This window comes from Vigna unguiculata, chromosome 5 (genome assembly GCF_004118075.2).
Source record: "Vigna unguiculata cultivar IT97K-499-35 chromosome 5, ASM411807v1, whole genome shotgun sequence".
Lineage (NCBI taxonomy): Eukaryota > Viridiplantae > Streptophyta > Magnoliopsida > Fabales > Fabaceae > Vigna > Vigna unguiculata.
In genome coordinates, this window is record NC_040283.1 from 48,349,391 (window position 1) to 48,374,681 (window position 25,291).

Here is a 25,291-nt window from a genome sequence, read left to right on the forward strand (position 1 = left end):
AAATTTTATCCAATGTTTATTTTATTTTTAAAAACTAAGTTTTAATAAAATAAAAATCCCATTTCAAAGAGTCTTTAAAAAATTAACAATTTTTTAATCAATCATTATATATATATATATATCTTATTATCATATTTAACAATGAAATATACATTATAAAGAACAGTATAGTATTACTAAACTTTTTACTGTCATAAAATTGAATAAAATTATAAATTTGATAAAAACAAAAAATTTTAATAAAATTCAATAAATAGTAAATGGTGTGTTAAAAACTAATGTGTTTAGGACTTATTATTTTCACATCATCCGTAGAATAGGAAGTTCATTATGAATCAAGATTTTTAACCTATAAAAAATAAAAATCAAAGTACGCAGCTAAAATCAAATTAAGGGTAGGTTGAAATGACTTTCGATTCCTGGATGAGTCATAAAAGGGGATGAATTTAGCTAACCTACGATGATAAAAAAAACTCCAAATATGTTGTGTCCCTTTTCACTACGTAACTGGGCTGGCAATAGGAAAATGCTCGTGAATTTTAGGGGATTGTTGATTCGTAACTTAATGATAGTCCTAACCCAGTACGTTAGCAATGTGTAGTATCATTATCGAGATCCTAACCCTATTAACATAAGTTGATTCGTTGAAGTTAAAGCAATTGACTCAACATGTCTATGTAAAAAAACACTGAAAATCAATAGTAATAAAAATCCATTCACTAAACAACAATGAGAATTGATATGCTTGTAAATCGTCAAAATCCCTATGCAGATACTCCAGAGACAAAAATATTCCTCAGACTAATAAAATAGCACCAAACAGAAACCCACAAATCCAGGCATTTAACTTAGTTAGCTTTCACGTGCTGCAGAACAACATTATAGGCTTCATGTTCCTCACCAAAATCCTGCAAAAATGCAAATACATAAACATCCACATACATGAAATGCACTCCAAAACATCAGTTCAAATACAAGCCTTGAAGCCATACCTTAACAACCACACATGAGCAACCAGTTACCTTCCTGGCCTTTCCCTCTGAATCAATCTTACACAACTGCAACAAAAATATTCAACAAAAAATGTTACAAGAATACCATGCAACAAGACCCCATTTGTGGTTTGATGTTTAAAAACAATAAAATCCTTGTGAACATCACCAGCTGAATTTGGGAATTGGTTGGTAGTAAAGAAATGTTACAACAAATTTAAGTAAAATGGTTTGGAGTGTCTAAGGCACTTACACCAGCCCATTCCCCAAGGGTCTTAGCACTTGGAACTGTCAAAAGGCTAACATTGTGCTCGGCGCAAAGGGCCTTAACCAGTTTCACATAATCAGGTTGGTCACAATCTTCTGCTAGAACGCAGAGCTGTGCAGCATGCTTCTCAATGATCTTGGCACTTTCATGAAGACCTCTTGCAAGTCCACCGTAAGCAAGAGATTTTCTCAGCACAAGCTGTAAAGCAGTCATGATGTCCATGGGCTCCCCGGGAATGGAAGCAGGTGCCTCAGCTGCAACAGCTACCTCTTCACTGCATAGTAAAAGTACTCTAAACAGTCAGTAGAAACCCATACAAGAATCTTAAACTCACCGAAGAAAGGCTACCAGAAAAAAAGAGTTGAGCAATGCACATAATATTAGAAGCATGTGAACAAGTATTACCAGTTGCATCTACAAATAATATTTTTATACTAATATGTAATACATAATACATTTAGTTTTCCTCGTCTCCTTAACTTCTAATCAAGACTAAGGGGCAGCGTTCTCATTCAGTTCTCTGTAAATCAAGTTAAATGCCGCAACAAAATGTCAAAACTGCCCGGTACTATAATAAACGATCGCAGATACTTCACTTCATTAATATTCACCACAAAGAATCATGTTAGGAGTGAATCAAAGTGGAAATCGGACTCCACTTAATTCATTTTAACCATCGATGTGTTAAGATCGAAAATCGAAACTACCAAATCGAACCTCAAGGCAAGGTACAACTACGACAAGACATTGTAATTATTATGTATATCTTCATTATCAAACTTATCATGCTGAAGGAACCATTCTCAGGCAACAATAACATGATAGGCATTTCTACTAAATATTGAATAAAAAATCAAGGGGGCAGAGAGTTGCATCCATAAACCAATTAAGAAGATCCCTAAGGAATAATTGAGCATACCCTGACATCTTTCCTTGTTGAATTCAAATGACACTTTTTGCTTCCTGCGAAAATAAAAACAACAATATAAATCAGAAGTTGTGCAAACACGACGACAATACGCAAAGAGAACAGTCACGGAGAAGACGAGGGAAGAGAGACCTTGAGGAGTTAGCCGCCGAACTCAAACCCTAGTTCTTTGATTCTGCTTCTGATACGAAAATAACAGAGAAAAATGTTGGGCATTTATATGTGAAACCCTAAACCCTAACAATTTGGGCTGAAAAGCCCGAATGGTCCCTCTTTGTTTTAATTTTTGCATTAAATAAAATTTAAAATTTTACTTGTAGCTTTAATCTGCTAACATAATTGAAAATTGATTAAGATTTTAATTTTATAAATATATGGTTAAATTAAATTTTAATTTTTCAAATAATTCTATTGAGCTAATGAAATCGCATTATTTGACGTGAATAAATTACTCTAAATTGACCATAAATAGAAATAAATTTTATATCATAAAATAAGTTGATTATTAGGGTAGGGTGGACAGATATCTTACGAATAACAGACTCTATTTTAAAAAAAATTTATAAATAAAGATAATTTTAGGTTTAACCTATTAAATTTTTGGACTAACTTATTCAATCCACTTAAAAAAAATTGGAAACATATCTTAAACATTTTAGACCTACCACTTACTCACCTCTAATTATTATATTTATATGAAGACCTAATTTTATTTTTTTAATTATAATCAAATTGGGTTTTATTCTGTCAAGGACTTTATTTATTGTGTACTTGATAATACTTTAGAAACTAGGTTCTGTCTGTAATTTCCTTTCTCATTTTAAAACGAAAAATCAATTTTTTTCCCAGTGTTTGTTCCGTTTTTGAAAATCAAGTATAAATTTATTATTTTCACGTTTGACAAAGACATATTTAGCACTAAAAGAAAATTTTGTTTTAGAAACTAAATTATTTGTTACTTAAATGATAAAATCGGTTACTAATTCATTTAGAACCAATTTATAGTTAAAAATAATTATAAATATTGGAGCTAATATTAGGTACCAATTCGGTTGTAATTTATAAACCAATTTAGTTTTTAAATATATATAAAATATTTAACAACAAATTATATGAAAATAAATTATGTTGAAACTAATTTAGTAACCAAGTGTCGAAACTAATTTAATAACCACTTTACATAAAAATCAATTTAGTGGTCAAATATATAAATATAAAAAATATCACTATATTGGTCCTTAAATAATGATAATTTGTTTTGAAAAATTTTCACTTCCTTATTTGTCTACTCAATAATATTTTATATCTATTAATAAATTTAATTTTTCATTAATTTTAAAATAAATTATAAAATATTAAAATTTACTTTTTACTATAATTTAAATTAATAATTACAAACTTAAAATATAAATATGCATTTCTTATTGTATACTACTAATCCATTGTTAATTTCAGTAGTAACTACCAACAAATCACATATCACAAGAGGAAGAAAAACCTTTCCTGATTTTTTGGACTACAAACCTAATCACCAAATTGGTCACTATTTACTATTTATGTAGTAATATATATTATAAATAATAGTATTACTAAACAATTTACTGTCATATAAAATTGAATAAAATTATAATTTTGATATAAACAAAACGTTTTAGTAAAATTCAATAAATAATAAGTGGTGTGTTGAAAACTAATGTGTTAGTGCTTATTATTCTCGCACCATCCCTAGAATTGGAAAGTAAAACTAAATTTTTATTTTTTATTTTTACAAAAAAGTATATACCTTTTAAGTATGGATTGCTTTGCGATAAACCATTTAACCTAATGGGCTGAGCGAGCCCATTTATGTTTTTCTAAACCTCAAGTGAGATTTTGAACGGTTCATTGATTCATAATAAGAAAGGGTTGAAAAATCCATTTTATTTTCTTCTGCTTTTAAATTCACTTTCTTGAACAAATTTCTTGTCATTTACAATGTAAGGAATTTTTTAGCGTCTTAAAATTGTAAAACATGTTTTTTGATCTTATAATATTTAGGGTTAAATATGTTTTTGGTCCCTCAAGTTTCAGCGAAATTTAGAATTAGTCCCTCATCAAAACTTTTGACCAATTTAGTCATTCATCTTTCAAAATACGTGAATTTAGTCTTTTTAACCAAAGTTTGTTAAGTTTATCTAACGTTTCGAGTGCATTTCATGATAGTATTTAAGTTAACATTGAAGCAAAAATGTGTCAAACAGTATATATAATTTAAATACTATCATGAAATGCGTTTGAAATGTCAGATAAACTTAACAAAATTTGGTTAAAAGGACTAAATTCACGCAGTTTGGAAAACGAAGGACTAAATTGGTCAAAAGTTTTGATGAGGGACTAAACCCAAATTTCGCTCAAACTTGAGGGACCAAAAACATATTTAACCCTAATATTTAATATCACTCAATTAAGATTAAAAAGGTAAGATTGTGAAAGTGAACTAATTTGGTTATAAGGTAAAAATAAGTCAATTTAATTTACTTCACTTTTTTATCACTTTTTCTATGATTTATAATTTTTTTTAATTCTGATTGATTTATCATGGGTTAAGTGTTCACTTATTTTACTAAATATTAATCACTAAATACAAATTAAAGTATTAATTTAGATATTTGGTTAAACAAATTTTAGGCATAAAAATCACTAAATACAAATTAATTTATATTTCATTTTGATAATAGTAGTTTATTTTTTAACACCTTCTTTAGTTATTTTGGAACTTTATTTTTTAATGTGTGATCAAGACTTCTTGAAGTTTGAATTAAATTCAAAGTTGTTTCTTTTTTTTTCTTTTACTTATTTTAAATTTTATGATATTTTAATTATTGAAAATATAATGGACATAGATTACAATCTGTCCTTTTTTTTCATCATCATGCGTTGCACTTGTTAAAGTTGATGAATGATTATAGCGAACTAAACAAAGTTGAATGATTATTATAGCAACGGAAGATATAAAATGTTGGTTTAACGAGATTTTCAATTTTTAATTAACTACTGTCTTTTATTCTTAACGAGTTGAATCCTCAATTATTGTCGATGTATAATTTTAATTACTTAATTCTCACTTTAAGATTATATGTATTTTAGTTTTCAGGAGGTCATCAACATTTTCGCAAATGCAAAATTGAAAAAAAAATGCTTTATTTTTATCAAATTGTAATTTTGAATTTTACCCAAGCTATTAAAAATGAAGCAAAGAAAAAGTTGTTTATAAAAATTAAGCAGCACTATCCAAATGATAATTTATTCAATTATATAATCAAGACATATGTCATATTACTTACCTATGTCTCTTTCATTATAATACATATCAATAAAAGAGTTTGATATGCACCATTGAAAAGATAATGCGTAAAGTCCTTAATTAAATATTTTAACATTAATGAGTTGAAAAGAGAATACTTATAATGTAAATAATGAAAGTATCAAGATAAAAGAAATAATGAAAGGGTATAATAATATGTTGGAAGCAATTGAAATATAAAAAACATATACTAAGTTAGATAAAGTGTTGGCTATGATGAAGTTGGAATATGTCATATTTACATTATCTTCAAAGCAGAATCTTTATCCGAAGACCACACCAAATAAATAACCTAAGTCAGAGTTATTGGGCATTCTCTTTTTTCTGATTAGTGGAGAAATTCTGTATTAGTAACAGCCAGGGAAGGCTTATGTATTCAACAACCCATTAACTCTCTCTCATCTTTTGTCTTTTCTTTCTTAGAATTATAATAATAAGAATTGCACTTAATCATATGCTCTCCACTTCTGCATCATGTTAATTTTCTGGCCCTTCTCTTTCACTTCCTTTTTTCATTACACTGAAGTTCCATAAATCTATCGTCTTAAGGTTTTGAATGAGAGTATAATCAATTTCTTTTTGTGAATTGAACTCTGTTTTCGATAACATACGAGGTTGTCTCTTTGGTTGGTTTGGCTAAATAACAATCCGTATCGATACATGTTTGAGTTTGAGGTTAAACCACCAATGCTAGTTATTGAGTGTTAACTGATTCATAAGGTTTGGCAATGGCGTGGGGCCAAAATTTCAGTCATCCTCACACCTGGTTCCAAGCAATCAAATGTGAGGGCGAAACGTGGAGCAATTAGAGTCACTACTTTTTTTTGTTTTCTCTTGTGTCAAAGTGAGTGTTAGCACACTGTAAAACTCATGATTAATGAGTAGGGAATGACACTGAAATTTCCTTCAACACCAAAAAACTTAGGTAATAATTAAGCGTTGTTGTATGCGGGCCATTTTGACATATATGGTGAAATGAAACGCGAAAGGTTTCTTTCTGAGTTAACTTTATTAGCACTGCCAACATGCTTGATTGAAGACTCATTTTGAGAAATTGTGGTTTATAAACAACGAGCATGCATTATGTTGTGTGTCATGGAAATAGTTGTTGTTAACTTATCTGTTGCGCCTGCAGAATCTGCATATTTTTTTATAGGTGCAGTTTCCTACGTCTAAGGTATCTTGTTTGAGTCAAATCAGCTTTTTGGTTTATAACACAATTAGCTAAAATTAAAGGGAGAACATTATTGAAACCAATGAGAGAAGAAAAGAGAAAAAGGAACGGTGCACATTGAAACAACATGGTACATAGCGTGTGCAGGCAGAATTCTATATTTGAAGTAAGTTGACCAAGTGATGTGGAGTGCGTCAAGTGGAGGACAAAATGATACAAAATGCCAACTCATTTTGACCAATCTTAATTTCATCTTTTGTTGGAGTCCCACCTTTCAATATTGTAATTCATGCACTGCCTTTCAAATTCACCTCCTCTTCATTCCTAAATCAATCCCACCCTACATATTTTTCAAAGTGTTGAAAGTCTCACATCGATTAGAGATAAGGTGCCATTCTCACTTTATAAGCCGGTTTTATGGAATTGAGTTAGACTTAAAAAGTCCACCTCTAATATGGTATTAGAGCCAAGTTAGAGCTTATCCTAGTGAACTTTCTTAAATATTCTGTTCCACTCGATATCGGGCCGTTAAGGGACTACGTGAGGAGGTGTGTTGAAAATCCTACATCGACTAGAGATAAGACACAATATATAAGTGGGTGCAATCTTCACCTTACAAGCCGGTTTTGTGGGCTTAAACCCCACTTCTAACACACATAATTAAAAATTTATTAATGAATCTAAGTTTCACATTAAGTAAAAATGAAAAAAGATACATTGTTTTAAAATTTTAGATCAGAAATAGTGTCAATATCTTATGTGTGATTTGTACTAATGTCTCAACGGTAATGTATGTTCGTAATGATATCTCTCGAACAAACCCAACACTAACCAACATCTTATGATCTATTATATATGCTATTTTATTGTATCACAGGTAATTCTGGTTTCAATTTTAGTCAACTAAGCTGCAGTAAGTTATCTGAAGCATGAATTTGAGAAGTAAAACCAGATTGATAATTAACGTTAGTACGAGGGGCATTTGGTGATAATTATTGATAAATTCCCAGAATCGAAAAGGACATGAAAGAGGAAGAAAACCACAAATGTTAAGACAAGAAAAGAATTGGTGCCCCCTACGCATAGTTACTTGGAGGAAGACACTTTTAGGGTCTTCTTTCTCTCTATCCCTGTATGATTTGATGTTTCAAAATGACAGCAAACAGTTTCAGAGTTGAGACATAAATCTCATTAATCATTATGCTGATTCTGGAGCAGTAACACAACAATGATCGCCATGAAATCTTCGATGCATGCTACCCACAAAGCTTGTGGTTGATGGGTCATATTCATCAGTTTTGCAGATAGCATTCCATAATTGCTGCCAGAACCACAACCAGAACCCTCTCTTCCTTTTACTCTCCACCAATAAATATGCGTATTTGTCTTTGCTTTTATCATTAGGAGGACACTAACTAGCCAAAAACAAATTCAAATTAAAACTGCAATCTTTTCATCACATTTATGAAATATCATTGGACCTACGTAAAAAACATTTACATACTGATTTCTAACACAACATTGTCAAAGGTGTATATATGTCACCCAGTTACCAAGATTTTTAATGTCATCTCAAAATTTCGTAGGTACACTGCACCATGGAACTCATATTTTCCACTTATATACATACAATTGTTTTCTCTTTTCCCGTTTTATTATTTACTTACATCCCATTAGTTTATTTTTCTTATTGTACTTTTTTCTGTCTTTTTATACTTGAAAAATAATAACTATTTATAGACTATTTTTTTTTGAAAGCTAAACAAAATATTTCGTAAGATAGTACAATTTTTTAATTTTAATTTTAATTTTGTGAGATAGTACAAATGGATCATCTATGATGTCCGCAAAATTTTTTAATTTTAATTTTTCATGTTATTTATATTGTGGTGGGAGAATCACATTTGCCTACAAAATCCACATTTGTCTGTATGATATTTTGTTTTTATTTTTCATCCTAATATTAGGTTATAGTTTTAAATTCAGAGAATAAATAACTATTTTTTTCAAACCACCATTACGTAGACGAAATTAAATAGAGTCAATCCAAGAAGAAAATATGTAATTCAGAAATAATAGTGCATTTTAAAATTACATGTTTTGTTTTTTCAATTAATTAGGAAATTTTTAGTGCAAATACTACACACCACCTTCGATTAAAAATTTAAGATAATATATTTTGGTGTCTTTCCTTTTTAACTTATTGTTCAACTTTCTTATAAAGTCAGAGATAAATTCTCAATCAATAATTGAGGGAAAAATATTATTTTTATATGGATTAAGTATGTTTTAGTTTCTGATCTATAATATAAAATTAAATTTTATTTTTATCTTAAACTTGTTGATAGTACGTGATTTCCAAAGTTTAAAAATAAATAGACATATTTATTATAATTTATCAAAATTAAGTATTTGACATGATTAATTAACGATGTTATTTGTGTGTTTAAGTCAACACGTGAACACACATATGACGATATTGTTTATAATATTAATAAATTCTTATTTTCTTTTGATTAAAGATTAGTTCATTCGTTTTTAAGGTCTAAGAACAGAAAGATATTCGAACTTTAAAATAAAAAAGATCCAATTCTCATAATAAGACATCACAAAATTGCTACATGTGTGTCCATATGCTAACATGGATACACACTTATCAACACAAACACATGAACATAAAAGTACGTTGTTAGTTACGTCAGTAAATTTTTATACCGTCGTCGTTTAGTTACGAGGACTTATAATTTAGGCACTGATATATAGTGACTGAAAACATATTTCAGTCTTTTTTTATATTTGTATCCATTGAAAGCACGAGAAATGGTCGGAAATGATCTTACAGAGGTTGTCCCAAATACTTAGAATTGGAAAAGAATTGAGTGACTGATGCCCGAAGTTTGCGACTGTTGTCTGAATTGAACCTGGAGTCTTCAATGTCCCACCATCCATTTGTTAATATGCCTACCCTACCACTGCACTTCTTCACTCACTCCTTTTTCCTTTCTCATTCTGCAATCAACTCAACCAACCACTATATATACACATGCCTCTCATCTCTTCTCTTCTCACCACACACAAACATTTCTCATCTCTCTTTGTGGGGTATGGACAACAATGACGAAATCCCTTCAACACCTGCCACCCCAGGAACTCCTGGTGCACCTCTTTTTGGAGGTTTCACCAATAGGACTAATAATGGTAATAACAAGAAATCGCTTCTCAAGAGTTGTAGATGCTTCACTGTGGAGGATTGGACCATAGAAGATGGAGCATTACCACCCGTCTCCTGCTCTTTGCCACCGCCTCCTACTGTCCCTCTAGCAAGAAAGGTCGGTGCTGAGTTCATCGGCACCTTCATTCTCATGTTCGCCGCCACTGCCGCCGCCATTGTCAACCAGAAGACTAACGGCTCCGAGACCCTCATAGGCTGCGCTGCCACCACCGGTCTCGCCGTTATGATCGTCATCCTCGCCACCGGCCACATCTCCGGTGCTCATCTCAACCCTGCTGTCACCCTTTCCTTCGCTGCATTGAAGCACTTCCCCTGGAAGCATGTAAGTACAACAACTCTTATCTTAGTTAATTATTTTTCTACGAAAAAACAGGTTCATCTTCATTGATATATATAATACTGCAGGTGCCTATGTATATTGGTGCACAAGTTTTGGCATCGATTTGTGCCGCATTTGCTCTGAAAGGGGTTTATCACCCTTTCATGAGTGGTGGAGTCACCGTTCCTTCCGGGGGATATGGCCAATCTTTTGCTTTGGAGTTCATTATTGCCTTCAATCTCATGTTCGTTGTCACTGCAGTCGCCACCGACACCAGAGCTGTGAGTCTATTTTTCTTTTCTCTCTCTGTCTCCTTACACGTGGTTTTTTTGTTTATGTTCCATGACCATGATGTCTGATTGATGACAGAGGAACAGTTTTGTTTTATCAGGGAAAAACAAAAAAAAAAAAAGTACTTTTCGTGATTCCATAAACTTTTGGACACTCCTGCCACATAAACTTTTAACAAAACTGAATTCAATTTTAATCTACAAAAGGTTATATATATTAATCCAAAACCGGTTAGTGTTTGTATACGTTAAATTTCATGCATGTAAAAAGAATCTCTCTGATGAAAATTGATAAGGAGTGGACTTATTTTTTACACTGACATTATTTCAAATCTTAGTCTATGCATGAAAGTTGAAGACAAGTGTGATGGGTTGTGCGACAGATCCAGAAAATATTATTGTTGAGGCACATGAAATGAAAGTTTATGCTTATTTTGCAGTGAGATTATCATGCTTTGTCCGCGTTTTAAGGATTTGGAACCACAAAATAATATTTTCCTACTTTGAACATAAAAACAGCAACATCACCACCCCTTATTTAACAATCAAGCACAGATCTGGAAACGTACAATTACCGGGAATAAATCAAATTTAATACCAATTAACAGTTTCTGCAGAAACAGAGTTGACACCTGTTTTAGCTAATAAAGTATGAAGGGTGTATATGTATTCGTATTTGTACGCATAAGTATAAAATTATTGTTCTGATTTAATCATCGATTCGTGATCCAAACGTCTTGAATCGATGATTAAACCAGAACAAGTATATATATATACGGATTAGTGTAGCATCTAAGTCCGTGATGGATGTAATTGCAGGTGGGAGAACTCGCGGGAATCGCGGTGGGAGCTACTGTGATGCTCAACATACTGATAGCAGGGTATGTCACCGTTTATGTCTCTGCTAACTACTCATGGGTACCTAAAAAAGAACAACGAAAGTTACTAAACAAAACAAATTTACCAAATTGATTTCTTATATGTACTCGTTACTGTAAAACATGTTATTTACAGAATTAGTTCATGAAGTTGCCATTCACGATACTTATTTTCTCAATTTTATTAACTGGAGAGATTGAATTGAATGTTTTTATAATGTTAAAAACTAAATAAAAAGTGAGAACTTTAAGTAAATGGTAAAATTTAAACGAATGGCTTCATACAAATTTAAAAATTAAATGATAATTTTGAAAGAGCAAACTGAAATGACTGGCACTTACAATTTCAGATGCTAATTTAGAGGTAACGTTTAGTATACATCAATTCTGAGAAATAGTAACTTGCTTTTGAACATTCCATCAGCAAGCTAATGAAAACAAAGATTTCCTTTTTGTATAATAAATTGAACCAATTATAGAGTTTTCACAATTTAACAGTCACACATAATTTTTATCAGAGGAAGATGGTGAGAAAAAAGAGAAAAGAGACTTGATACTTTTTTTTCTATCATTTTCTTTAAAAAAAGAGAGAGGATTTTAGTCTTTTTTTGAACAGTTTGAGATCTTACACTACACTTTAGTAAGTCTCTTCATGTTAAATAGGATATAAGATCCCATTCAATTTTGATCAATTTTTTTTATTTATTTAATTGTAGATTTGAGTTTAGGATTTATTTTTCCCTCTTTTAAGTTTAAAGCATCGTTAAGTGTATACATTTTATGTTTCAAAAGTGAATTTTGAAAACTTAATAGGTACAGGTTCACTTCTGAAATACAATTGTTCTATCCTCAATGAGTTTCAAACATACTAGTAATCTTCTAAAAACTATGCTATTAGTCACCGTTCGAAAATTATAAAATGGATTGCAAACAAGTTCAAAAAAGGAGAATGAAGTAGAAGTACACAAGGTTGATCTAAAATAAACTTTGAAAGAGTATATTTATCATTGTTTTAGTAAAGCTTACGGTAATTGCAGCCACTTAAATCTTATGGTGAATATGCCACTTCTTTATCATGGTTCGCTTAAATCTTACTGTAATTTTCACTTTAAGCTTTAGAAACGAAAGTCATTATAGATTATTATTTTCTGAAGATATATATGGCCTCATTCTCATCCTTCCAAGGTAAAAAATAAAGAAGCTTTCACTCACTCCATTGCTTACTGTTAAGCACTTTTTCAATCCAAAATCCCCAGCCTCATACCTTGATCGAAAAGAATTCTTAGCTGCCTCAAAAGCTATTTTTTTCAACAAATCACAGAAACAAAGTAGAGTCGTCTAAAATTGCCCCTAAAAAGTGGAGTTTGGTTAAATATGCTTAACCTTGAATTGCAGGCCAGTATCAGGAGGCTCAATGAACCCAGTAAGAACACTAGGTCCTGCCATCGCCGCAAACAACTACAAAGCCATATGGGTTTATCTGGTAGCTCCCGTACTTGGAGCTTTAGCCGGTGCAGGTACCTACACTGCAGTGAAGCTGCCCGAAGAAGACGATGACGCCAAAGCAAAGGCTTCAATCAGCTTCAGAAGGTGACTTGCTCTATCGTCATCAGGATCCAACTTGGACACTGCAACATTGTAGGATGTTCGTACTTTTTCAAATGATAATATATAAATATTGTAGAAAGCAAGCAAAAAGAGAGAAAGTTTGGTTCGTCAAAATGATAGATGTATAAAATGTGAGCTGACGACTATGGTGTATTTAATGTATTATGGCAAAAATGAGTGGTGTTTAGTGCATAAAAATACAATTTCTTTTCCTTTTTTTCTCTATCTTTGTCCTGAAAAGGAACATGAAAATAAGATCGATTAGTTAGTAAAAACGACCAAATTCATGTCCTAGTAGATAAAATCTCGAAGATGTGTTAAACTTTATGATATAGGAAACAAATTTGATGATACAGGAAAACTATATTAAGAAGTTGACATTTAAGTTGAATTTTTAATCTCAATAAACCGATTAAGTAAATTAAGATTTACACCTAATTATATAAGATCATATGTTTAGTTGATGTTAAATGATTGATGTGAAATTTTCAATACTTCTGTCATTCCAACACATACATAATACGAGAGTAGCCCTCCCATGGCGGTTAATAATGGATAAAACAACAGACCATATAAACAGCTGAAAACTATAACTCTAACACCATGAACTAGAGTCATTTATACGCTACAAATTGATGGTATCTAAAGTTGACCTCAGATTTATAAAATTATGCGTAAAAAATCTGTTTTAATCTACCTAAGTGGCAACGTTTACCCTTCGTTTTGGAGAGGTCAGAGATTTCATATGCAAAGAGTTACACAACTTGATCAATGTAGCTAGGTCCACCTAATGGGAAGAGTTGCGGTTGAGGGAGGTAAATGTAATGAAGATAACAGCGAATGATGCGAAATGTTTGAAAATGAATTGCACATAGAAGAGAAGTACATAAATATATGATTTGAAAATACGAGCAATTAAGCATCACATAGGTGGCCTTACCTAGAGTAAAATAAATAGAAATGAAATAAAAAAAAAAGCGAAAGAAGAGTTACCATGATCAAACAAGGGAAAGGGCACGCGTGTGATGAGGCGGAGGGGATCGGAGTGAGAATGGGAAGAGAGAAAGAGCGAAGGAAGCGATGCAGACGCCGAGGATGTTGGCAAGGGCGTCCCTGACAGAAGCCCCCGAAGAGTGGAAGTAGCCGAGGTGATCGGCGGCCTCTTTGGCGGCGCCGGCGAGGAGGGAGAAGAGAGATCCGATGGAAATAGCGTGGCGGCGATATGGAGTGAGAGAAGCGAAAGAGTAAAAGAGAAAAGTGAGAAAGAAAGACATGAGAAGGTGATAGAGCTTATCAATTCCCAGCCATGGGTCTGAATCTCCCACTCCCTCCGCCATTGCCCCTTTCCCCTTCCTCTTTCACACTGCGTCTATTTACTCAATAAATAAATAAATAACGTAATATTTTTTAATACTAAATTATGTTTTAATTAATTAATAATATTATCATTATGTGATTAAAAATATCTGTAACTGTATAAACACGATTGATTAAAATTATGTGTTTGATCGGAAAATGTGTCGAAAAGAATTTAAATGATAGGTTGTTCAAAAATTTAAAATTTGGAACTAAAATGTGGGGAAAAAAAACTGTAAGATAAAATTTAGAAAAAAATAATAATAATTGAATGATAAAAGATTAGAACTCTCCTATGTAAAAAATGGATACTTTGATTGATAGGATATATAGTATTAGGTAACATGTATCTTTTATATTCACTTTTGATTCTAAATTGTTATCGGAGTTTTTGACGTTTACGATTATATTTTATTAATTTTCCGTTAAATATTTATTATTACTATTATTTAATAGTCTTCTTAAATTATTATAATACATTATTATATATTAATATTACTAATATAACAATACCAATTTACATAATATTATTTAATTTAGTACTACTGTAGTGTACGTGTAACTTCCATTCTCATGATCTAATGATATATATAATTTGACTTTAGAACACAAAATAAAAGTTAAAAAAATTGGTAGAAAAAGTGCTTCATATGACCAAATTATTAAATAATGTTAGGCAACCTAATGAGCTATGTTGGTTTGTTTTGGAAGAAAAAGACTATCATCACTCCTCCATAAATATGTACGATTTACCTTCTTGGATTTTTCATTCTTTTGGATCAAATACAATTCTAAATTAGAGTGTAAGTAAACTTATTTGTATTTCATCGTATTTATGTTTTTGTTGCTATTTCAATGAACATAATTATCCATTTTATATTTGATTTGTATATGCATGTCATCAAATCAGGATGGCAGATGGGAACAGTTTGAAGAGTTTCAAAATATTGTTAGTTGCAGCTTCCATGACCTTTTCCATTTTGATCATATTTTTTTGCACATACCAAAACTCAATCTCTATAGGTAAGTTTAATCTTTCAAAGTTATATTCCTATTTTCAAACGCCATTGTTATTTTGATATTAATATTGTTGGAATTTATTTGATTTTAATTTATTGTTTTTGTAATTAAAGGTCCAAAGAATAATCTATTTGAAGATGTGAAGGATAATCTAATTCTATCTAAAATCACTGATGACAAGCTTCTCGGTGGACTTTTAGTTTCCTCATTTGGTGAAGCATCGTGCATTAGTAGGTTTGAATCTTACTTGTACCGGAAAACTTCTTCTTACAAACCTTCTAAATATTTGATATCTAAGCTACGAAACTATGAACATCTTCATCAAAGTTGTGGACCTAATACTAAATCTTACAATGAAACCATGAAAGAGGGTGCACAATTTGAAAAACATGATGTTGATTCAAGATGTAAATATGTTATCTGGATAGCCGAAAATGGCTTAGGGAACAGGATGTTATCCATGGTTTCAACATTTCTTTATGCAATCCTTACAGACCGCCTTGTTATTGTTAGATTTGACGATGATATGTCAAATCTCTTTTGCGAGCCATTTCCTAATTCTTCATGGTTGTTGCCCAAGAACTCTCCTTTTTCAAATGATTTGAAACAATTTAAAACATTTGAAAGCATGCTTACAAATAACAATGAAAACAATTCACAAGAGCTTTTGCCATCAATTATTTTTCTTACTTTAATGAACTACAATCTTGGTGATACTCGTTTTCATTGTGATCAAAATCAAGATCTTCTTCAAAAAATTCCTATATTGATTTTACAGGCAGATCAATATTTTGCCCCTACTTTTTTTATGATATCCTCTTTTAGACAAGATTTATACAAAATGTTCCCAGACAAAGATACTATTTTTCACCATCTAGGACGCTACCTTTTTCACCCATCAAATGAGGTTTGGGAAGGAATTCGAAAATATTATGAGACACACCTAGGCAAAGAAAATGAGAAGATTGGCGTACAAATTAGAGTATTTAATGCCGAGCAAACACCAGAAATCATTATCAATGAAACTATATCTTGCATCCATCAAAATAAGTTGCTGACAAAATTCAACATGCAGAGCTCAATGAAACCTCCTTTGGAGAAAAATACCTCAAAAGTTGTTCTAGTGGTTTCTTTATACTCGAAATATGGTGAGAGTCTAAAGAGTATATATGAGAGTAATACAAGTTTGAGCACTGGAATAATAAAAGTGTATCAGCCAAGTCACGAAGAGCATCAAAAGTTAGGAGATAACATGCACAACATCAAGGCATGGACCGAAATATATTTGTTGGGTTTGTGTGATGCATTGGTTACAAGTACTTGGTCCACTTTTGGGTACGTTGCTAATGGTCTTGCAGGTTTGAAACCATTGATTTTGCAAAATGTACATGGAAAAATTGTCCCAAATCCACCTTGTCAACAAAACAATTTGGAACCTTGTCTCCATATTCCTCCAAAGTATGATTGTCGGACCAATACCCCGTTCAATGATACTTTTACTTTTTATAATACGAAACACTGCGAAGATTATCCAGGAGGAATAAAGATAATTAATATGTATGATTAAATGGAAAATAATTTACATTTGTTATTGTTTTAATGTAATTCTTACTTATATTTATTTTCTAATTTATCACTAGATTTTCTTACGTTAATTAGTAAATAATACCAATTTTACATTTTAAGAACTTTATATTAATCTTAACCCCATATTATTGTCAAAAAGAGTATTCACTCTTATTTTGAAATACAAGCAAAGTCAAAAGTTATGAATTTACGGTAACCTTTTTTCTCTTTATTTTTTATTTAATTAAAAAGTGTAAAAATTTACACTATACGCAATTAAATCATGAAATAAAACAATTAATTATATCTATAAAATTACAATTAAGTAATAATATCATGCTAAGTTAATATTGTTTTATTACAAATAAAAATTATATATATATATATATATATATTATATTGGTGTTCTTTTTTGTAATTATTATTGTCATTTTTTTATTGTTGACACTCCTCACAAATTTTTGCAAGTTTAGAAAAATTACCATTTTTAGTCATCACACAAAAAATATTTATGAAAATATTTATTTTATAAATTTGATAATAATACTTTTACTTTAGTAATGATGATAAGAATTAATTATTTACATTTTTATTATCATATAATAAAAATTGACACACACGAGTCTAGCATAACATCCTTATTTTTTTTAACTTATGGTTAAATTCGTTAGAATTCTTTTATTTTATTGTATAAATATTGAGCATAATAAAATAAATCAATGAATAAAATGTTCTTACAAGACCGAGATGTATTTGTGCTGCTGACATGTTTATTGTCTTCTACATGCCTATTCCTTAAGCATGAATGGATAAAATTGTGTGTTTAAGTGCTCTCTAAGTGAGGTATAGGGCCAACACTCAAGGAATGGTGGCTAAAGGAGACTACATGAGATGCTCTAACCAAGACTTTGGAGAAAAGTACGTAGGCATAAAACAATTTGGCATGATAACTTTATTAATCTCAAAGTGAATTTACAAGGGAGAGACACCTCTATTTATAGCATAAGATGTCCCCAAATTGGAGATGCAAAACCCTAAAAACTATAACTTTGCTAGATGTTAGGCATAAATCCTCTCCGATAGAAGAAGAACATGTGGCATGTGACCACTCAAGAAGGTGAGTAATACTCTTCATTCCTAGAGTATCATGTGACCACTCAAGAAGGTAAAAAATACTCCGCATTCCTAAAGTGTTATGTGGTCACTAAGAGAAAAACTCTCCAATAGGAAAATGACATGTGGTCACTTAAGAAGGTGAAAAATAGTCTTCAGTGTCATGTGGTTAGTCAAGAAGGTGAAAAATATTCTTCATTCCTAAAGTGTCATGTGGCCACTAGGATAAAACTTCTCCAATAAGAACATGACACATGGTCACTCTCTCCCAAAGGAGATAAGTCTTTACCTTGCCTTTCAAGCTACCAAGTTGGCGCCATTAACTTCCAAAAGTCAAACAAATATGTGCTTCACTGATAGGCTTTCTAAGGCCCAAAAACCCTATGCTCTTGGTCCATTATACAAGGTCTAAAATAAATCCTACACTACTAAGTCCATGATACAAAGTCCAAAATAAATCTATATTGTCAATAAAATAAGAGTTTGGGCTCACTCTAAGAGTTAAAGTCCTAAATCACATAAATTGGCAACATAATTATCTTTAGTTACGCACTCATCATCATCTTTAAAAAATATGATTCAGTTACTTAATTTATCTTTAATTACACAATTTTGTCTTATATTGTTGTTATTTTATTTAGCTAGGACATATCAATTCACATCTAATTATTTATTCAAAGTTTTTGTTTTTGTTTATGTTTTGATTTTATTTTATTTTTGTATTATTTCAAACATCATTTATTTATATTTTAAAAATTACATTTGATAATAAAAATAAAGTAAAAGCATATATATATATATATATTTGATTTAGTTAAAGATAAAAATTAATTAATTGTTGAATTTAAAAGCATAAAGAAAGATAACAATATTTATTATTATATTTTTACTTACTTACTCACTAACTATTAATTAATTATTTTGTAACTAATGTGGCTAATATCATATTCAGTAGAAAATTATTTTAAAATTTTAACTTCAGTATTTTATATATTGTTAATACTCTTAATTATTTAAATTTGAAAAAAAGTATTAATCATCTTTGAATTATATCGATCTTTAAAAAAATATGAAGTACATCTTACTTTAACAGAAAGATTTTTCTTTATTTGTCAAAAATGATTATGAAATAAAATGGAGCATGAATATCTTGCACACAATATAATTATTTACATGAAAGAAAATATAACTGAAAATTTTAATTTTGACATAATTATAATGGGTTCAATAGTTTAAAAGAATATAGAAAAATCTATTAGATATATGTGATTTCTTTAATAGATATAATTATATTAAATTATGTATTCATTTTTGTGTATTAGTGAGAGTAATGAAATATATAAATTTTAAGAATACTATTTTGGCTCCCCAAATTTAATGGTAAAGATCCGCTACTACTGAAGAATAACATCTTGTATTAGAATATTTAATATTGATACATGTAGGGATGACAAATAAACTCGTGGGTATTGTCCGAACATGTCACCGTTTTGATCGGGAATCTCCGCATTGATGCATTCATTGGGTATGGGTGTACTAAACCCAAGTAGGGATGACAAATAAACCCAAGTCCTCTCAACACCACTCAACATTTTCAACCACGTAAGCTACCATCACTCCTTGTCATAACTTTTGGCCTTAATTAACATAAAGATCCCTTTAAATGCATTTATATTGAATAAATATTTATTTATTTAATTTTTTCGGGTCCAATGGATATTGGTATGAGTATGAGGAATCTTCGACTCTTTTCAATTGGGTATGGGGATATACATATTCGTCTCGTCCTTGACCCTGTCCCCATACCCGCCATCGTACATATCCCCACCATATTCTCGTCCTCCTTTAAATGATTAAAGTATTCACAGTTAATCAAGTAAGTAACCTTTTATTTATATATATATATATATATATATATATATATATATATATATATATATATATTACTACACACTTTTTATTTTTTATTTCTTCTAATTGTTTTATTTCTTATAAAATTTATTCACATCTATAATATAATTTTGATCTTATTGTCATCTTATTTTCATCTTTAGATACATACTCAATATAAATATAAATATAAATATAAATATATATATATATAATTATAATTATAAAACATGATCGTAAAATGTGTAGAAAATAATTTGAATGGTAAGTTGTTCTAAAGTTCCAAACTTTGGTAAATAAGTCAAATATACTATTTTGATAAATTTTTATTAGAAAAATAATTCACGAAAGACGTTATTACATATCTCCCCTTCTTAACCTTAAAGTTTTTAAAGAATGTAGATTAGAATTTCCTCTATGAAAATTGAATATTTTAATTGATAGGATAGTATTACTTACCATGTATCTTATGTTAACTTTTGATACTAATTATTATTGGAGTTCTTGACGTTTACGATTATTTTTTATTAATTTTTACCTTAAATATTTTTTTATTATTATTTAATATTCTTCTTAAACTATTATAATACATTTATATATATATATATATATATATATATTACTACTAATAAGATAATATTATCGTATACAAAATATTAATCAATATTATTCAATTTAGCAGTACTATGTACGAGTTTTACAATTTTACTTTAAAACAAAAATTAAAAGTTAGGCAAATTGGTGAATGAAGGTGTTTCATATGACCAAGTTATTAAATGATGTTAGGCATCCTAATGAGCTACGTTGGTTGGTTTTGGAGGGAAAAAACTACTCACTCCTTAATAAATATGTACCATTTACCTTCTTAGATTTGTCATTCTTTTGGATCAAATACAATTTCAAAATAGAATGTAAGTAAACTTCTTTGTATTTCATCATATATATGCATGTGTTGCTATTTCAATGAACTTGTTTCTCTATTTTATATTTGATTTGCATATGCATGTTATCAATTCAGGATGGCTGAAGGGAACAATTTGAAGAGTTTCAGAACATTAGTAGTTGCAGCTTCCATGACCATCCCTATTTTGATCATACTTTTTGTCACACACCAAAACTCAGTATATGATATCCTCAAAGAATACAATGTATTCATTGAAAGAGCCAACGATATTGCTACTAATAAACAGAAGACTCAAAATCCAGGTAAGTTCAGTCTTTGAAAGTTATATTTTTATTTTCAAATTTCACTATTACCTTGATATAAATATTGTTGGAATTTGTGTGATTTTAACTTATCATTTATGTAACATTTGAAGATGTGAAGGATGATGAAGAGAAACTTCACGGTGGACTTTTAGTTTCCTCATTTGATGAAGCATCATGTATTAGTAGGTTTCAATCTTATTTGTATCGGAAGGCATCTCCTTACAAACCTTCTAAATATTTGATATCCAAGCTACGAAACTATGAAAATCTTCATCAACGTTGTGGACCTTATACTAAGTCTTACAACAAAACCATGAAAGAGGGTGCAAACTTTAGCAAAAATGGTGTTGATTCAATGTGCAAATATCTTATCTGGACAATTGCAGATGGCTTAGGGAATAGGATGATATCTATGGTTTCAGCATTTCTTTATGCAATCCTCACAGATCGCGTCCTTCTTGTTAGATTTAATGATGAGATGTTGAATCTCTTTTGCGAGCCATTTCCTAACTCGTCATGGATGTTGCCTGAGAACTTCCCTTTTCCAAATGATTTGAATCAACTTCAAACATTTGAAAGCATTATTGCGAAAAACAAGGAAAACAACTCACAAGACCTTTTGCCATCAATTAGTTTTCTTCCTTTAATGAACTACAATAGTGGTAATTCTCGTTTTCATTGTGATAAAAATCAGGATCTTCTACGAAAAATTCCCGTGCTGATTTTACAGTCACATGAATATTTTGTCCCTTCTCTTTATATAGTATCCTCATTTAGACAAGACTTCGACAAAATGTTCCCCGACAAAGACACTACTTTTCACCTTCTAGGACGTTACCTTTTCCATCCATCAAATATAGCGTGGGAACGAATTAAGAATGTATATAAGGAACACCTAGCCAAGGTAAATGAAAGGATTGGGTTGCAAATTAGAATATATAATATTCGTGATACACCAGAAGAAACCATTATCAATGAAACTATATCTTGCCTCGAGCAAAATAAGTTGTTGCCAAAATTCAACATGAGTTCTCCTTTGGAAAAGAATACCTCAAAAGTTATTTTAGTGGTTTCTTTATACTCAAAATATGGTGAGGGGCTAAAGAGTATATATGAAAGTAATACAAGTTTGAGCAAGGAAGTAATAAAAGTGTATCAGCCAAGTCATGAAGAGAATCAAAATTCAGGTGATAACATGCACAACATTAAGGCATGGGTCGACATATATTTGTTGGGTTTGTGTGATACATTGGTTACAAGCCCAGGGTCCACTTTTGGGTATGTTGCTCATAGTCTTGGAGGAATGAAGCCATTGATTTTGAAAAGTATAGATGGAAAAACTATCCCAGATCTACCTTGTCAACGACTCAAGGACATGGAACCTTGTTACTATGATCCTCCCAATTATAATTGTGCCTCTGATATCCCAGTCGATTACACTTCTATTTTTCATAATATTAAACGTTGTATAGATCTACCACAAGGAATGAGGATAATTAATACGTAGGATTAGATGAGAAATAAATTACATAATAATACTATTGTTTTAATCAATAAATTTTACTTACATTTCTTTTTCAATTTGTCGCTAATTTTTTTACATCGATTAGTAAACATTACCCTATTTTACATTTTATTACATATTATTATTAAAGAGAATATTAACATTTAAACTGTTTGTAACCTCCTTCTTATACAGCAAATCCATTCTTACTGAAAAATACTAGCAAAGTCAATTTCTAATTAAATAATAATTATTTACGTAATAATCAGTAATGTATATCCATTAACAAATATAACATAGATTATTTGTGGCATATGTAAGTGAGGGGAGCTATGCACACTTTTCTATTGACTTTCCTTCTTGTTGCTTTGTTTTGTTTAGACTAGTAGAAGACTATAAAAGTTAAGAAAGAAGAAAAATTGAAAAATGAGATTTGTTAAAAGGAAAGGATGGAAATAAGAAATACAAAAATATCGAATTTAATTAACGTCAGATTAATTAAATAATATGATAAATTATCACAAGAAATAATTTTATTTTTATTTTAATATGTACAAGTATAAATTGAAATCAATAAGATTATTTAATCATTGAATAATTAATTTGTGAACTTAAAATAAAAAAAATTATTTTTAACAAATTTTTAATAATTTATTCTTAAGTATCAATTAAACACACGCTAAGAATATCTTTTAAAATTCGATTGACGCATAATAAAGTGCATGTTTGGTTTCACTTTGGACACATCCAAAATCAATTGTAGATAAAAAATTCACATTAAAGAAAAACAACTCTTTCTAAATTTTTTATCAACCAAAATTGATTTTCCTACATCAAATAAAATCAATTTTCTCAAAATGTTTCCAAACACACCCAAAATCAAATTTTGATTGACACGTGTAGTTTTATGCTTTTGCCCACCATAACCATGAAATTCATAAAATTTGTACTTTTACCTTTACTTATCTATTATTGTCATAATAATATAAAAATGTCTATTTTTATTTCTTCTAATAAAATCTAAGTAAACTTACAATTTTCAACATCTAATTTCGTCTCCAACACTAAAAATGTTAAATAAAGTTAAATAAAATTGATTTAAAAAAACACATGAAAATATATAAAAAATAATAATCTGTAAAAGATAGAAAAATATATGCTGTAACAAAATTATGTTTAGTTTGACGAAACTGTAAATAGTAGATGAATTTTTTTTCTTAAACATATTTAGAAGTAAAAAATAAAATAAGGAATTTGAAGTGTAAATATTATTTTGAACGAAAGAGAATTCATAATAAAAAAAATGTGTGAAATCTACGTATCGATTATTTTTATTTATTTATTTATTTTTTCTTTTTTTCCATAACTCACTTTTTTATCCTTAATTACCCTAATAGTCCTTATTTTGTTGAGAGTATATTAATTTAGTCTCTGTTTTTTAAAAAGTTTCAATTATATCTTTTTACAAAAATTATTAACAATATTAATTGCATATCATGTGTCAATTTTTTATTTTCTTTGAATTTTATATTTATTTTATGTAAAAGTTTTTGTTATTATATGTCAGGTCCTTAATGTGATACGTGCAACTTTATGTGGCATGTGGCAGGAGCATTGCCATAATGTCAAGTTATTGTATTTATTTCAATTTAGTTAGTTTATTTATATGTCTATCTTATTCAATTTAGTCCATGCGCATGTCTCTCTGATTCAATCTAGTACTTGTGTCTTTTTGATTCAATTTTGTTGCAATTTTTTTTCAATGACCTTTTAACATATTATCTTATTGTATATTATTAATCCATATTATTTTTAATCGTGACTTTTATCATTAAATTTTAATACAAATATTAGTACTTAATTTTTTAAAATATTTATACTCAAATAATTTTAATCTTATGAAAAAGTGAATTAGTTATAATCCGTATTTTGTTAATCCATATTTTTTTAAGATTAAAAATAATTAAATAGAAATATTTTTACAAAACTAAGTAATATTTATTTATAATAAAATTTAACAATAGTAATAATGATTAAGAAAATATCTCAAAAATTTTAAAAAATATAATATATTAAAACGTCGACAAAAGGGTATATCATTTGGAGACATCAGAAGAATCATTTTCCGAACTTGGAATGCGGATAGGCTACAAAAATTAATTGTGTAATTATTATGAAACTTTTTCTTACACCAAAAAATCTTGATTTCAAAAACCATTTTTTTATTTATTTTTCAGTAAATTTTCATAATGGTGTTGACTCTGTTTTTTAAGATTTGATCCGCGTGACTCCCTTGCCGATAAGTCATTCTTATTAAGAGGTTTAATGTCTCTTTTATTAGGATTAATGGATATGTGACACACATTAAATATATCCCTCTCCATGTTACATATTTACAAAATACAGATATTAGGCATAAGTCAACTGTACTATTTTTTAACTTTTTATTATAACAATAATTCACGAAAATATGTTAAATAAATATTTTTCTGCTTTGTCATAATCTTTAAGGTGTATTTGGATAGAGTCATTTAATGAATTAATTTATTTTTTAATTTTTTTAATCCATTACAATTTTTTTTAAACAATTAAAAACAATTA

General features: G+C 29.7%; 4 protein-coding genes across 5 annotated transcripts; 2 read left to right on the forward strand and 2 right to left on the reverse strand.

Moving 5' to 3' along the window:
• Positions 1 to 672: 672 nt before the first annotated feature.
• Positions 673 to 2,442, reverse strand: LOC114185712 (40S ribosomal protein S12-like). The gene is made up of 5 exons (XM_028073588.1): positions 2,321 to 2,442; positions 2,180 to 2,223; positions 1,246 to 1,534; positions 993 to 1,058; positions 673 to 908 (listed from the first exon to the last, which is right to left on the reverse strand). The coding sequence occupies exons 2-5, from the start codon at positions 2,185 to 2,187 to the stop codon at positions 849 to 851; spliced, it is 423 nt and encodes a 140-aa protein (XP_027929389.1). The 5' UTR covers positions 2,188 to 2,223; positions 2,321 to 2,442; the 3' UTR covers positions 673 to 848.
• A 7,106-nt stretch (positions 2,443 to 9,548) lies between these two features.
• Positions 9,549 to 13,257, forward strand: LOC114185354 (aquaporin NIP6-1-like). Its single transcript, XM_028073025.1, has 4 exons — positions 9,549 to 10,259; positions 10,343 to 10,537; positions 11,366 to 11,427; positions 12,820 to 13,257. Exons 1-4 carry the CDS (start codon positions 9,639 to 9,641, stop codon positions 13,016 to 13,018), a joined length of 1,077 nt encoding a protein of 358 aa, XP_027928826.1. The 5' UTR covers positions 9,549 to 9,638; the 3' UTR covers positions 13,019 to 13,257.
• Positions 10,559 to 14,394, reverse strand: LOC114185355. 2 transcript variants are annotated; one of them, XR_003604783.1, is made up of 3 exons: positions 14,026 to 14,394; positions 12,808 to 13,052; positions 10,559 to 11,468 (listed from the first exon to the last, which is right to left on the reverse strand). XR_003604783.1 is itself a non-coding variant. In XM_028073026.1 (2 exons), the coding sequence occupies exon 1, from the start codon at positions 14,367 to 14,369 to the stop codon at positions 14,031 to 14,033; it is 339 nt and encodes a 112-aa protein (XP_027928827.1). In that variant the 5' UTR covers positions 14,370 to 14,394; the 3' UTR covers positions 12,539 to 13,052; positions 14,026 to 14,030. The 2 variants fall into 2 exon arrangements, 1 of the variants encoding a protein (XP_027928827.1); XM_028073026.1 differs by lacking the exon at positions 10,559 to 11,468 and having other exon boundaries at positions 12,539 to 13,052.
• Positions 14,395 to 15,171: 777 nt separating this feature from the next.
• Positions 15,172 to 22,698, forward strand: LOC114184803. Its single transcript, XM_028072109.1, has 6 exons — positions 15,172 to 15,191; positions 15,299 to 15,411; positions 15,522 to 16,965; positions 20,847 to 20,888; positions 20,996 to 21,183; positions 21,297 to 22,698. Exons 2-6 carry the CDS (start codon positions 15,300 to 15,302, stop codon positions 22,691 to 22,693), a joined length of 3,183 nt encoding a protein of 1,060 aa, XP_027927910.1. The 5' UTR covers positions 15,172 to 15,191; position 15,299; the 3' UTR covers positions 22,694 to 22,698.
• Positions 22,699 to 25,291: the final 2,593 nt, after the last annotated feature.